Consider the following 15,921-nt stretch of genomic DNA (forward strand, 5'->3'; position numbering starts at 1 on the left):
AGGGCAATCAGTCAATGTCCTGACCTATGCTTTTATTTTTGCTACCTCATCACTTGTCAGATGCCAAAAACCAAGTAGTTCTTATGTTGTAGTCTATACAGGTTGGTGAAAATACAAAACAATATCTTCAAGTGCCAGATAAGTAAACAAAGGTTTTCTGGGCAGACATTTTGCCTATGTAAGGCACCCGCGTCAACAGTAACGTAACTGAATTCAATATTTTGTTCCTTCTCTTGACTCCATTGTTCTCCTGATGCAGAGGCAGGACGCAGTGGTGATGGCTCAAGTAGGTGGGTTCTTGCTACCCATGTGGGAGACCTGGAAGAGTCTCCAGCTCCAGGGTTTGGTCTATCTCAGTTCCAGATGTCCCAGATGTTACTAGCATCTCAGACATAAACCAGCAGATGAGGACTGCGCTCTCTCGGAATCTCATTAAACAAATAGTTTTTAAACGTGTCTTAACACTGAAAACTTAAAAAAATGATTTTCAGCCTCTGGGTAGTGTCAAGCTGTGCATTTCCATGTAAGAAGTCATACTTTAAGGGTTATAACTGAGATCCTCAGTTTCTTGGATTCAATCTGCATGTTTAGCTAGTTTCTCAAACTAAACATGTCTCAGTATCAGTCATCACCTTTTCCCACAACACTTGCTTGCAAACATGTCCTTCCTCTATCCTCAGCTGATACTAGGATTTTTATTTGAGATAGAGAATCCATCCAATGATTCTCTCTCCAGATACTGTGATATGGGGTTTAGACATTTAGCAACTAGGCTAAGTATCGGCCCCTATCTCGAGCTATTTTTGCCAGGTAGCTACCCATTCTATCATCCCCAAAAGAGAACATAGCTTTGATAGTTTCCTTTATGCTCCTGGCCACATGCTGGATCACTAAGTCCGAATATCTCCCAGAATTGACCCTTCTCCATTCCCACTGTCAATCCCTTAAATCCTTCCAGCCTTGCTTCTAGACAACAGTTGAAAAATGCTTACTTTGGGTCAGAAATAAGCACTTACCATACTATATCTTAAATGAATCCTCTCAAAAATTCAAAGAAGTAGGCTTGTTACGCCTATCTAAGAGATGATAAAATTCACACTCAGCAAATGTATGTTCCCTGCCTAAGAGCTCAGGATTACAAGTAACAGTTGTGTATGAAACCAGCCTGGCTGGCTCCAAAGCTCTTACCCATCACTTAACACAGGGCCTCATTACCACCTAGGTTTTACAATTGCTTTGTGAGCTGTTGCCTCTCTTCCAAACCAATGCATTCTCCACATTCTTTCTAGAGTTTTTAAAAACATGTCCAATCATATCTGTTCCCAGCTTTATGGCCTCCATGTAATCCTCTCTAGGGTAAAATCCAAATGCCTTGATAGGATGCAAAGAATCTTGTCTTTGACTTGGCCCCTGGTATGTTGCAGTCATACTGAAATGTTTCCATTCTTTGGTTATAAGCTGGTTACTCCATTCCCCTGGGGGAAATACCAGGAGAGAAAACTGAGTCCGATTCAGAGAAAGAGAAGCACTGAATGTAGTCGTAGACTTAAAGAGGTGAGCATCACTGGCACTATGGGCAAGCTGCGACTCCAAGACCAAGCACTGGCAGTGCCTTATGAACCTGGCATTCCGGAGTTCTTTTAAAGAAGTACACAGAGGTGCAGAAAGAATCTGGGTTTTGTCTTATCAACAAAGGTGGGTATTCCAGAAAACAGGAGAGAGGTAGCTTAGCAAGGAGAGAGAAAGACAGAAACAAATGAAGCAAATTGAGGGATTACACAGAACTATTTAGACCTCCTAAATAAATTCCAAAAAGAAAAAAGATTCCTGACTCAAGGCACACCAGATGGCAGCTGAAGATCATAGGTGGTTTGCCACATTTGCAAGAGAGGAGCTGTCATCCTTGCAACCCTAGACTATCCTTTCACATTTTCATGTTCCCTGATAACTAAGAAATCTGCTTTTGATGATCTCATTTTAATTTAAATATATTTTAAAAACACTATGCTAAGAGGTTGGCATTGTAGCACAGCGGGTTAAGCTGCCTATGAAGCCAGCATCCTATAAAAGCTCTGGTTTCAGTTTCAGTTCTCTACCAGAATGAATGAATGGATGAACAAATTAATCTTTCAGTCTAAATGGCCCTTCTTATCAGCTGGCACCCATTACAGAGAATGGATTTTGGCCAATAACCAGGACAGTTGCCTAAAGGTAGAGTGAAGAGCACCTACTCAGAACAGCAGTCTGCACTTCAACTGGTCCGTTCCTAAGGAACGTCCCTACCAAACAAATGGAGATCAGCTGCAATTGCAAACAACATCTCCCTGAACATGGCAAAATAAGGTCCTGCCCCAATTCCCTTGTAAAGGAAGGATTCTATATATGACAAACTGTTCTTGTGAGAATAACAAAAGCAGACTCTAAGGCAAGGCTGTTCTTATTTTAGCACTTTCTCTTTTTTCAAAGCAAGTTCCTTTTCCCCACAAGTTGTAAGCTATTCTTGCCAGCATCTTCAAGCGTCAGATCTATAAGCACATCCCCATGTTAGAGAAACAAAGATTGCTGCTAAAGGTCATGGAAAAGTATTAGAGATAGACATCCTCAGAAATTTTATCTAGAACTCACCCATCTCTTAAACTCAGAATTTCTCATTTGCTAAGTATATCTGATTAGCCTACTAAGTTTTTTCTTTATTCGAAGTGACAAGTTTTCCTTTCCCTACCTTCAAGGTAGCTCTTGTTTGAGAATTTTGTTTTCACAGTTTCAACACATTGTTCTAATTTCCTAAGACACTAATGGACAGGTTCCTTAAGTGCAGAAGATTAATAGGTGGTGTGGCAAACATCTTTTCTAAGATTTGTCCATTGGGCCCAATGCGATGGCTGAGGGGCTAAATCCTTGCCTGGCATGTTCTGGGATCCCATATGAGTGCTGGTTCATGTCCCGGCTGCTCCACTTCCCTTCCAGCTCCCTGATAGTGGTCTGGGAAAGCAGCAGAGGATCGCCCAAGACCATCCTGTGTATATGTGGGAGACCTGGAAGAAGCACCTGGCTCCTGGCTTTGGATCAACTCAGCTCTGGCCATCGCAGCCACTTGGAAAGATCTTTCCATCTGCAGCAGATGGAAGATCTTTCTCTATATATCTCCTTCTCTCTTTAGATCTGCCTTTCCAATAAAAATAATCTTAAAAAAATTTTAAAGAGATTTATCCATTGTTGAAAGAGGAACAAAAGCTTGCCATCCCTTAGCAGCCCTGTTACAATGGGCCTGAAGCATTTTGGGAAATGTTCAACTACAGGCTAAAGGCTTAAACACAAAGAAGATCCAGCTTGAATCTTTTTTATTTTCTTCCAGAAACAGGACCCATCCAACTTTCTGATACATTTGGGCTTAAAGCTAAAACAGAAAGTCTCTACCAAGGGTATTAGAACTTTCCTTGGCTTATGTCCATTTTCTGAGCCTTGTCGTCCTATTTCCTCATTGACTCGGTGAGTCCATGGCCTTGCTGCCAATAAATTCCTTCCCAAATTAAATTGGTCACAATCAGTTTCTCTTGGTGGCTACCGTGGCACCTGGATTTTGGATCCACTTTAGGGTGTGCCTAGATTGCTATTTAAAGTTTTAAAGACCAGGAGAGCTTTCCTGCATGGCCTCCCCCATGGAGTCCCAAAAGACAACAATATGCCTCCCTTTTCCACTGGAATAGAGAACATGCCTGTGCTGCCCTTGCTCCAGAGAGCTTCTCTGATGGTCCAGTAATATCTGCTGCCTGTAATCGGTGCTTGTGCACACAGAGCTTGCCATTCATTAAGCAAACACATTTTGTTCATGTCCAACTGGGTCGTGCTTTCCTATTCTCTGTCACCACTGTGCAGATATAAGAAGTAGATATCCTCTGTCTGGTGTGCCTGTCACAGAACTGAAATGAAACATGAGTGATGTCTGGCTAGTTTAGATGCTGTTTAGATGGCTCCCAAGCAATGGTAAAGGCGACTGGACCTCCCTGAAGAGCAGGGGACTTGAAAAACTGTCTTAGTTTATTCCTATGGGTCAGATTTCAGGGATGGCCCATCTATTTTGACAGGGAAAAAAAACTCCCGTAAGAAGTCCCCTGTCAACTTTTATCAATTTGTGACGGAGTTCCTGTCTAGACTGTTCTCAAGCCCTCCAGATCCAAATATACAACCTCACTCTCAAACTTGTCCCTTTGTAGGTGGAAACACTAACCATCTCCTCTTTTTAGTAACTGGGACTTTCTAGACTTTAATTCGGTCACTAGGGCCAATCACATACACACCCCTGGCTTCTTGTCAGCTCCCACCTTTACATTGTCTCCTCATGTCCAACAAAATGGCATCCCCAGTCATCACAAGTCAGAAACATGAACTCATCCCTCCCAGCCTTGGCCTATGACCTCTACATCCATTCACAGCACCCTACTCACTGCATCTCTGTTACTCTGTCCACTTCTCTCATTCTCACCATACATGTGAGTCTACGATACCATTACTTTTTGCCTCACTTTCTGCAAGGCCTCCTATTTGGCTTCTGATGCAGTTGTCATTCAAATATGGTCCACTCTACACCCTGAGCTCCAAACGATATTTCTGAAATGCACATCTGATCACAGCACTCTTCCTCTGACTCAATGACCTCTTGGCCTTCAGGAGCACAAAAGCTCTTTTTGAAAGGGGATGTTCTTTTCCATTACTGCTGCTCCAACAGAATGCCCCATCCATACTGAAATATTTATAGTTTTCAGAAAGAATCATGTCTTTTCTGGATTCCTGGCCACATGTTGTTCCTCCTGAAAACTTACCTTCTTTTATCTCACCCTTCATTTACTAATTCCTACCTATCCTCCAGACCTTGCTACGCCACCACTGCTAATATAAATCACATCACATTGTTGGAGGACATTCTGCTTAGTCATCTGCCTTTTCCATCAAAGCATAAACTCTCTTCTGTAGGCTTCTGAAGACATTGTGACACAGCAGGCCCTCAATACTAAGCAATGGAACCCGGTTGATGGGTTGCATTATTTGTTCCTTCTCTACTCTTACATCGGCCTCTGTAGGCAAGTTGGACTTACCACTTCATCAACCATGGGTTTAACCACATGACTCACTTTGGCCATGGGCAGATATCCCATAAGGCATGTCCTAGCAAAGCTTTACAAATTTTTAATTTATTTACTTAAAAGGCTGAGTGATGGTGGTGGCGGGGGGAAAGAGCGAACTAGGGAGGGAAGGAGCAAGGGAGAGAGGAGAGAGACAGAGAGCAGAGAGATTCCACTTACTGGTTTATTACCCAAATGGCTGTAACAGCCAGATCTGGGCCAGGCAAAAGCCAGGAACTCTATCCAGGTCTCCTACCTGAGTGGCAATACTTGGGCCAACTTCTAAGCAGAAGCTTTGAAGGTATCTGTGTGGTTTGGCTTTATACCCCCATTACTCCTTCTTGCAGCACTACTTCATTATCTCTCCACCATGAGAACAACAGACAGAATGGCTGCTCTTCATCTTGCATCTTAGAATGAGACGAAATTGGAACAGAATTAAGCTTGGTCAATCCACAGCTAACTGCAGTTCTCACGTAATGTGAACCTGTATGTATGTTGTTGAGATTTGGGGATTGCTTGCTGTTGCATCAAAATGCTATTATGACTAGTTTGGGTTCATTAAAAAAAAAAAAAAAAACACTTTCTTGATTTACCTGATTGGAAAAAAGGAGCCAGGACTGGACTAGGCTAAATCCAAGAGCCAGGAACTCAATTCCGCTCACCCACTTGGACAGCAGGAACCAGAGAACTTGGACCATGCTCTGCTGCCTTCCTAGGTATATTAGCAGAGGGAGGGCTAGATAAGAAGTAGATGTGGGTCTCAATTCCAGAAACTGATATGCGATCTAAGTTTCCCAAGCAGTGTTTTACCCTTCTGAGTCACAACACACATCCCAAGAGTTTATCCCTCTTAAGCTCTAATTTCCAACTCTTCATAATTAAATGAAGAAAAATTAGAAGCATGTAACCTTAGAGCTGAACATAGCCTCATAAATCACCTCATTCAACAGATGATAATAAGCCAAAGATATAAACCTTCTCATAGGTGTGTAGTTATTTATGGAGGAGCTGGAATTAGGTCCCAACCCTCAACTCATAGGTCAGCATTTTCATCACTAACCACGTCATGTAACTAACACTGCTATTATTTTACTAAGCTCTAAATACTTATACTTAGTGTCATAGTACTAATATCCATCCTATACAACCCCCCCCCTCCAGCAGAAACATGCATCCAAACTGTGGAGTGATGAAAACCTTGAGGCAACCTCCTTGTCCTATTCCAAAGAGAGATGTGAGCAGTGGGAACAGGTGTGCAAGAAGATGCTTTGGTGTGAACATGGCCACTTCGTGGACGAAAGCAGAGCAGAGAAGGCCAAGAACTAGAAGGCACACAGGACGGTAGAGGTGACTCCTGGAGCTGGCGTGTCAATAATCTCTGTAAGTCACTCTTCCTTCTTCAGGACTAGTAACAGCATCACTCTCATTATCCAAGCCTGACCTCACACCATCACCAGGTGTCCACCAGAACACAAACCAGACTGGTAAGAACCGTTCCCCAATGCCTCCCTGCCCTTACAGGCTGAGTTAGAAACACAGCCACAGTACTTGGCACCATTAGCATTACTATTATGATTTTTTATTACTCTATGATTACTCTTGTATAACAATACTCTTTAAAAGAAGATTTATTGATTTATTCAAAAGACCCAGTGACAGAGAGAGTAAGAGATATTCCATTTGTTCATTCACTCTCCAAATAACTGCAGTAGCTGGGGTTGGGCCAGTGGAAAGTGCCTTGAACTCCATTCGGGTCTCCAACGTGGGTGGCAGGGGCTCGAGTGTTTGAGCCATCCTCCACTGCTGGGACTGCAATGACTGTTCTGGTATGGGATGCCAACAATGTAAGAAGCAATCCAGTCCATGTGCCACTAAGCCAGCCCCATACACTATCCTATAACCATGCTCACAGTTCCACAGCTAGCCAGACTGAGCACCCTGAAGGCAGGAGATGTGTCTTATTCGTGTTCTTAATTACAATTAAGAACAATGCCGAGGTCATAGTGATAACACACTGACCTGCCTAAGTAAACATCTTAACAGCTTTCACTTTCTGCACGTCCCTTCAGAGCTGCTCATCTGCACCCCTGGCTCGGGTTAGGAGTGCATCCTTCATGCTCTATAGCAACAGTGTGGCATATTGATCACCTGATCAAAACTACTTGAGGGCTTGTTTGAGGCACCAACTAGACTCCTTACTCTCTGAGGGCAACGACCATGTCTGTTAGTGCCAGGAATTGAATACGTGTTTGCAGAATGGAGGACTAAAATACTTTGAGTGAAACCAATGCGGTCCCAAAAGAAACACCAATAGGGCTCAGACACAGCTAAGAGTCTCTCGCAGAAAGCACATCGCTTGGGAGAGTGCTGCTCTCAGCCTCTGCTACCCGCTGGGAGACGGTGAAACAACCACCAGGTCCAGAAACAAAGACACAGTGACCCTTGCCCGCAGTCTCACTGCTGGATGGCACCTGTTGCAACAATAACAGCAGCTGGGAAGCATTGTTTTGTTTTGTTCAAAGCAAGACTACCCCCCACCACCACTACTACCAATCTATAACAGGAAGCAGCATCACAATGACAATAAGAAATCACGGGGCTAAATATACAGCAGAAAGAGATATGGGGTTTCAGCCAGGAACGGCAAGGAGGAGTTGCTAATTCCTGGGGAGGGAGGGGGGACCCGCAAGTGTTGATTAGAGATTGTTGAGCCTGAATTAAGGAGAAGCAAGGGAGGGGGAGAGGGAAGAGGGATAAAGAGAGTGGAAGAGAGAGAGGGGAGTGGATGTGGTTCTCCTCCCGGCGGTCTCCTTTTTTCAGTCCGCCCTTTATTTTCGCCCTCCCATTCTGCCACCCCTCCAGAGAGAATTCACGGATTGCTGGAGTTGGCCTGAGTCGGCTTACCTCCTCTCCCAGGGCTTCTTTGCGAAGACTGCACCTGAGCGCCTCTCACCCCCGACTGCTCCTCCCTCCTCCGCCCCCACCCGGCCGCCATTGTTAGCTCCCCTGCTGGGCTCTGGCTGAGCAGCAGCGAGTCCCTTGGCACTTCTGACAGCAGAGCTAGGGGCCGGAGGCGAGAGAGGAGAAGGCGGGAACCAGGGGAACGCCAGGGCATCTCAGGAGGCAGCCTCACCTGCAACCATCTGGCAGTTGAGAGTTAACCTGTTGCCTCCTGGCATACACAAGTGGCTTTTCTAGGCGCAGGTGGCAGCAGGCACACAGAGCATCACCTCCTTCCAAACACAAACCAAAACCCTCTAGAGAGGCGGCTTAGGAGAGGGCAAGCGGGGCTGCGCAGCCGGCCCGAGGAATGAGATCCAGTCGCTGCTGCTACGTGCACGCTACCGCTCTGAGACTCTAGGAACTGGGAGAGCCGAAGCACAATTCCTGTAGCCCTTCCAGTGGGAGGATCCCATAGCATCCGAACCTGCTCGCTGGGAAGAATGTGTGGCCTCCTGCCCTCCCCTACTCCTGCCAATGCCCGCTGAGCTAGGTGCCTGGAAAACACATCTAACTCAGAGAGGCCCCCTCCTCCACTTTGCCACCAGCCAGGGCTACAGGCTCAGGGCCCAAGTTCCCCTGAACAGGAGAAGGTGGTAGGGAAGGCAAACGGAGGACCAGGAGAGGCGGTTGGGGGGTGCGGTGGAAGGCGCCGGGAGGCCTGGATCCGCCAAACCCTGAAATTAGGGATGATTCATATTTGAATAATGTGGGAGGGATGAACCACAGCAGTCCAGATAAGAGGCTAACTCTGCTGAGGGGGCCCTCCCCAGCCGAAACCGCAGGGGGGGGCACGCAGTGTTGGGGGGTTTCCATAAGCAATAGGACAAGCATTGAGGCCGTCCTCATTGGATTCTGCAGCTTTGGGGAAGCAAGGCGCCTTTCCTCCTTTTAAAATATGCTTCATCCCCTTTCAATGGCAGGATTTCGGCTTTTCTCTTTTTTCCAGTGACTTCATTTTTTTTTTACCTTGGCTGGTGCCCCCCAAGGAAAAAGAACTTCTTCCATTTCGGCACTATTTTCCTTCTCCTCCTCTACCCTTCTCCACCCTCATCCTGTTCTTACTACTTTTCTGCCACCTTGCGCCCGCTCCCGCCTCCCTCTGCCGCACCCTGCTTTAGACTGCTGCGACTGACCAGATCCCAGCTGTCCTAGCCTTCCTCCGCCCTCCCGTTCCTCTCAGCAGCCTGCTCTGAGCCAGTAGGGGAGGGAGTTGGTGGTGGACTTGTCCCTTGATGGGACGGTCACGAGGAACGCGTTGGGAACAGGAGGAGGGAGGGAAAGTTCAGAGCGCCGCAGGGAAGACACAAAGGGCCAGCTAGACAGTGACCCCAGGGCTGGGTAAGGGTCCTGCCACTGCATCGCTCTACAAACTATCTTTATTGGGGGCAGGGCTGCGTTTTATAAAGGCTCTTCTTGAACTGTAAGACTACTCCCCAAGCCACAGCAAGTGACAGCCGGGGTGGGGGGCCAAAGTCCACCACCCACTACACCGTCACCCTCATTTCCTTTCCACCCCACCGGCCCCCCAGGGCTCCTCCCGCACTTCCCCAGAGAGCCGCACAGAAAATGCCGCTGGTTCTCTCCCTCATTCCCTGGAAAAGGGATGAGGGAGAAGCTCCCCCCACCTCCACCTTCAGAAAAGCAGCTCTCTTCATCGACATGCCCCGAGCGCCCGGGGTTTTTCCCAGACAGGCTTTGCCCAAGACTCATAGCCTGGCACACAAGAATAAGACCCAGGAGGAAGCACAAGTGTGGAGGGGGAGAAAACACCGTACCCAGAACCCCCTCTCAGTGCCAGCGAGTCAAACACCTGTCTCTCCAGCCGTCTCACTTGGAATAGGGCTTCTCCCCGCCGCCCCCGCCAAGGCACACTCACACACACGCGCGCGCACACGGCCCCCTCCCCCACCTCCCACCAGCCCGCTAAGCAGCTTTCAACACAGTCAATAAGGAGAAAATGGGGGGTAGGGAGAGCGCGGTATCACCAGGGAATATATATATATAAAGTTCCCCGGCTCTGGCTCTGCAGCAAATCACTCTTACCCGTTAGCCAAAAGAGCGCGACCCACGCCAACACGACCCTGTCCATTGCGCCCAACTTCCCATGCAGATCGCTAGTGAGCAAAGCGGGCAGCGGCTGGAAGGCACGGTTCGTCGGAAGCCCCCCGCGGCGGGCGGCGGCGGGGCGGTAGCCGCGGGCACCAGCGGGTACCGGGCGTCCCTGGGCGCCGCCGCCCGCCGCCCACCACCCGCCGGGCCGTTCTCGCTGGCGGAGCCGGGCGCCGGGCCGCGCTGCCTGGAGCGCGCGCTGCCGCGGGCTGGGCGATCGGCGAGGCGCTCGGCGGCGCATTCCCTGCCGGCCGCAGCGCACTCCCTGCCGGCCGCGGCGCACCCGCACGCCCAGGCAGCAGCGGCGCGGGCCGGGCGCCTCCTCCCCGCCTCCCCGCCGCAGAGCCCGCCGCGCGGGGGAGCTCGGCCGCCGCGCCGCCTCCCCGCGTCTCCGTCCGCCGCCAAAGTTTCCCCATCACGTGCCGGCCTCTCGCAGCCCAAGGACAAAGTACAACCCGGGAGCAGCGGTGGGGCTGGGAGGGGGAAGGCAGAAGGGTCGCGCCCCGGGGCAGCAACCGGACTTGGCAAGGATGTGGGTGGGTTGGGGAGTCGAGGAGGGGGCGTCCGAGGGCGCTGCGGCTCTAAACCCCTTCACCCTGAGAGGGAGAGAGGGACTGAATGACAGGGCGGGCCACCTGGGGGGACTTGGTATGTTTTTTAAGGGGATTGCCAACTCCTCTAAACCACGATGGTGTTTGAATCTGCCGTCCCAAGCCCCGCGGTTCTGGCTCCGTTTTCGACAAGCAAGGAGCCAAAGGCTCCGACTGGAAAAGCTAAGCGTCAAAACTTCTTCCTGTTAAGACACTGAGGCAGGATGAGGGTGTGCAGGTGCAAAACTGGCACAAGTTAGACATTGATCAGGTCTGACCTCTGTCCCCACGTGGTATCGCTTGTAGACACATTCTCATTCATAAATAAATAAAATTTCTATTTTTCAGATGGTTTATCTCTGGGTAGGAAAGGCATCGAAGTGTATGTGTTGACAGAGAGCTGAGAAATGTTTTATTTAACAAATACATATTGAGCATCTACTCGGTGCTAAGAACCTTGGAGAGCCTCACCTTGGTCCAGGAGAGGGAGCAAAATGTGGGAACAGGGACTTAGAGGAAGAGCCTGGAGAATGCAGGGAAAGGAGGAGGCTTGATTAGCGGGGCGAGAGTATCCCAGTAAACAAAGAGGTGAGATTTGCACAACAGGCAAGACTGAGGCTGTTGGAAACAAGTGGGGGACTTCTGGGGAAGTGGCGGAGACTTCAGGGCAGGTCAGCAGCACAGAGACCCTCTATTGAGAATGGCTGAATGTGGAAGCAGGAATGCGGTGTGAACGCGGGAAAGGCAGGGAGAGAGGACCCTGGACAGAGGTCCGTTATGACAGCTGGCACCTGCCTTCCCTTCTTGGAGTTGAGGGATTCTGACTGCAGAAGTCGAAAGTGTAGCGCCACCTCTTGGGGCCACCCAGGACGGCAGGCCTGGAGGGCAGGCACAATGGCTTCTCATCAGAGCCTTCTGAACCCGAAGGATGCAAGGAGCAGGGCTGGCTACAGCAGCCGGGATCCAGGATAGGCCGAGGACAAGCTACCAGACCCCGTGCTCGAAGTGTGAGTTTTGGCTGCTGTCTTGGGAAACCTCTTTAAGTTCCAGCTCACCTCCTGCACCTGACCAGCTCACCTGGCAATCCGTTGAGCCACCCAGTATTCATCTCCAAACTCCTTATTTTGGCCAAGATGATTTTGGAAGTTTGCACTTCGAAGCTCCAACTAACACACTATGTGAGATACATGAGGACTACTTCTTTTCATATACTTTCCATAGTAGCAATATAATAAAAGTTACTTAATATTTATGGGTTTCCTTTTAAGTTCCTTTTAAGCTCTGGATATTTTACAAGCTTTCTCCTTTGATTCCAGTAAGGGCATTTAGGCCTAGAGAAGTAATTAGCTTTTCCAAAACAAGAGGGCTAGTAAGCGGTGGAGCCGAAATTTGTTTTTGCTTTTAAAAATTTCTTTTTTTTTTTTATTGAAAAGGCAGATTTACAGAGAGAAAGATCTTCCATCCACTGTTTCTCCCCCCAAGTGGCTGCAACAGCCAGAGCTGAGTCAACCTAAAGCCAGGAGCTTCCTTTGGGTCTCCCATGCGGGTGCAGGATCCCAAGGCTTTGGGCCATCCGCTACTGTTTTCCCAGGCCACAAGCAGGGTACTGGATGAGAAGGGGGGCAGCTGGGATACAAACCAGTACCCATATGGGATCCTGGCATGTGCAAGGCAAGGATTTAGCCACTGGACCATCGCACTGGGCCACCAGAGCCAGGATTTGAACTTAGGTCTTTGGACACCGTGAAATGGACATCTCCGCCAACAAGGTGGGATGATTAGTGTCGGTATTGCGCTCTGCCAATTACTTCTTACACATCTCTGCATGTGGATGTGCAGTACACAAAATAGTTCAAATTGTGTTTATTCTCCAAGCACACGTAGCCATGGTGTTTTGAGCAAAAGTTGGACAGACAGCAAGTGCATACAGGTAAAAAATGGGAGATAGGCTGAGTGAGAAGAGCCTGGGATGTATATGGAATGGAAAGTGAGTACCCACTGAGGTGAACTTGGAATGGGTACTGCTGTGCGCACTTCAGTGAGACATCAGGAGGCTTGCAGAAGAGCTTCTGCCAGAGAGAACCTCAGGGTTCTGCTACCTTGTCCAGCAGCCAGGATTGTGCTTCCTGGGTAGCTCCCTGAATAACTACTCCAGAACTCAGCAGGTGCAGTTGGTCCATTGCGACTCTTCTGGAGTAGGTGCACCTGTGGCCATCCCTAAAACAATGCTATGGTGGGTGCTTATCTTAAATGCACCTTATTATCAAGTGATGGAGGATTACTATAAACCTGAAGGACACATCTAAGGCTTCAAAACACACAGCTAGAGGCTTGGAGGTATACGGAGTGTGAGGCAATGGGATCATTTTGTGATATTCAAGGTTGGGGTTGTAGGATAGCTATGACATCCAAAATAGAATCCTAGGTTTCTTTCAAGTAGGAATTTTTGAACTTTCAGTATCAAAATCACAGGACTGAGTCAGCTTAACAAGCAGACTCCCAGGCTCTTCTAACAATGAGATCAAACCCTCCTAGTGGGACCTGGAGATCTGCATTCCAATCACTTACCCCAGGCGCTTCCACATTAATCTCTAAGAAGCAACACCTAATGCCCCCCACCCCATTAAGAAAAGATTTATATTGGAAAGTCAGATTTACAGAGATATGGAGAGACAGAAAGATCTTTCATCCACTGGTTCACTCCCTAAGTGGCCACAACAGTTGGAGCTGAGCCGATCTGAAGCCAGGAACTTCTTCTAGGTCTCCCACATAGGTGTAGCATCCCAAAACTTTGGGTCGTCCTCTATTGCTCTCCCAGGCCACAAACAGGGAGTTGGAAAGGAAGTTGAAGGGAAGTTAAGCAGCTGGAATATGAACCAGTACCTATATAGGATCCGGGTGCATGCAAAGACTTTAGCCACTAGGCTACCATGCTGGGCCCTGACCTTTTTCTTCTACTGGAAAACTGTTGGCTGGTGTTTGTGGATGAGCCTTAGATACAGTTAAGTTCCCTTCTGTGCATTTGTTCTGACCAAGTAGAATTAAGACCCTCCCCCCCAAGGGGAGATTTTTCTCAGCCAAGGGGAAATTTGGATTCCCAACACTAGAGACTTCTTCCTGCAACAGAGACCCCCATATCAGAACGAGGACCTATGGAGGGAACCGAGGGGGATTCTGGGGGAAGCACAGCTGGTACTGTGCGTGGTGCTGGGGGTGGACTCTGGCTGCTTCCTCCAACCTGCACACATTTCAGCGGAATTAGGACACAGCACGGAGAAGTGAACCAAGGCAAGGAGACATGCCGGTAGCTGGTAGCAACCACATAGTTATAAATATAATGCAGCTGAATGTGCTTTAAAGCATGATTTCACTGCAGACAGAGGCACGAAGGCACTTGAATCCTGCTTAACGTGGTTCTTTTGAAAATGCATGGATAAAATCGTATTTCTACTTCTGCACCTGATCCTCATGTTCCAGACGGAATAGATGAGATGTGACTCTAAAGGAGACTCCGTGCTTCTTCCTTAACCCCGACCCATCATTCCTTTCCTTATGTCACGTTTTACATTTGCTATTTTCCCCAACCTCCACACAGTCAGAACTACTCTTGGTGAACTATAAGTTGAAAACAGCTAAATTAAACCAAAGAAAGAAAACAGAAAGAGATTCAAAGTATACTATATTGAAAACCGGAAACGTTTCAATCTGTAAGCACTTTCGTACTGAGGAACAAGTTGTTTCATTAAGAAAATGCTTTAAAGAAAAGAAATGCAAATATAAAGTACATGATGCCAAAAAAAAAAAAAAATGAACTGCCAAGAACAGTGGTAAGTATATTATAAGTAAAAGGTTGGGAGAATATGCTGAAAATTCCATGCACTTACAGCAGATTTTACTCAAGAGCCTGCTGTTTCGACTTAAAATCCAACTGCAGTGGCACTAAGTGCTGAATTAAATAATGCCTTCTGAGACCCCATCCTGAAGTCAGACCCCACTTAACCCTGGGCAACTTCAGCAGGAGTCAATCCAGGTGCACTAAACAGAAAAAACGAGCAGAACTTCAACAGATGTTTCAAGCATGGTCACAATTACAGAGAGGTATAGGAAACAAAGGAAACCCCAAAGAGTCACAATGGTTTCCGCAGGGTAAGACTGTCACTCAACTTATATTTCCTGCCTTATAATTTTCCATACCCTCAAATATTTTCACTGGGCTAAAACTTTAAAAAATTTTGCTGGAGAAAAAGTGTTGCCTATACTGAAATGTATTCAGTCTCTGGGTCATGCCTGGAGGAAGGAGAAAGACAAGGAAAAGACATGACAGGTGTTTTGTCAGGTTTATATTTTTAGCCAAATACAAAGCCCTCAAATGTACACCTGCTTAATTATGACTCAATTGTGAGCAGTTAATCAAGTTAATTGTGAGCAGTTGAAGCCCTGGGAGCCCTAATGACTGATACTTCAACCTATAATTTCTTTGTAAGTTGCAGAACCAAGATGGAGAAAGGCTGCTTCTCTTTTATAAGTTCTCTCTCGCGCTCTCCCTCTCTTGCTTTGGCTTCTCTTTTTGTTTCAATGTTAGCTTCCTTTGGAAACCAGAGCAACTCAGTAGCCTCCAAACTGACTCTGTGCTCAAGGAGCTTCCTACAGTCCAGAGGGATAAGAAGGCGAGCCTAACAGCCCGGGTTTCACAGGACTAAGCCTTCTTGGGCACTAGGTCTTGGCAATAAAACAAAAAAAATTTATTTCTTGGAGCCTTCAGTGTTCCCCCTGGCACAAGTCAAAGACAGAACCTAAGGGAGGGCAGCGAGCCAGAACAAATATGTCATCTGATGACCTCAGCCCTGGAAAATGGGCAGGAAAGGAAGCTGGAATGAGAAGACGAGAACTATGAGTATCATTAAAGGAAAACAGCCCCCACAAGGGTCATGTGGATGGACTCACAAAGGCCAGGGTCAAAGAATAGCAGTCTTGATCTTGGACTTGTAAGGAAGTATCTCTCCTGGAAGTATGAGTTCTGTGCCCCTCGCCCCAATTCTGAGTGGGTGCCTCATACAGGGTTTCTCAGCATGTATTTGTCTCACTAATTCCAAACT

At 47.7% G+C, this 15,921-nt stretch overlaps 1 protein-coding gene across 5 annotated transcripts in view; it reads right to left on the reverse strand.

The window, feature by feature from the left end:
* The window catches only part of ILDR2 (immunoglobulin like domain containing receptor 2), a 56,220-nt gene extending 45,662 nt beyond the window's left edge, over positions 1-10,558 (reverse strand). For 4 of the 5 annotated variants that reach the window (XM_058660580.1, XM_058660577.1, XM_058660579.1 and 1 more), the window contains exon 1: positions 10,170-10,558. In XM_058660580.1, coding sequence (XP_058516563.1) covers positions 10,170-10,476 — 307 coding nt within the window. In that variant the 5' untranslated portion in view covers positions 10,477-10,558. Of the gene's footprint in view, positions 1-8,027; positions 8,175-10,169 lie in introns of those variants that run through there. The other variant, XM_058660578.1, reaches the window with a different exon arrangement.
* Between the last annotated feature and the right edge of the window lie 5,363 nt (positions 10,559-15,921).

The sequence above is a fragment of the Ochotona princeps genome, chromosome 2 (assembly GCF_030435755.1).
Source record: "Ochotona princeps isolate mOchPri1 chromosome 2, mOchPri1.hap1, whole genome shotgun sequence".
NCBI classification, from domain to species: domain Eukaryota; kingdom Metazoa; phylum Chordata; class Mammalia; order Lagomorpha; family Ochotonidae; genus Ochotona; species Ochotona princeps.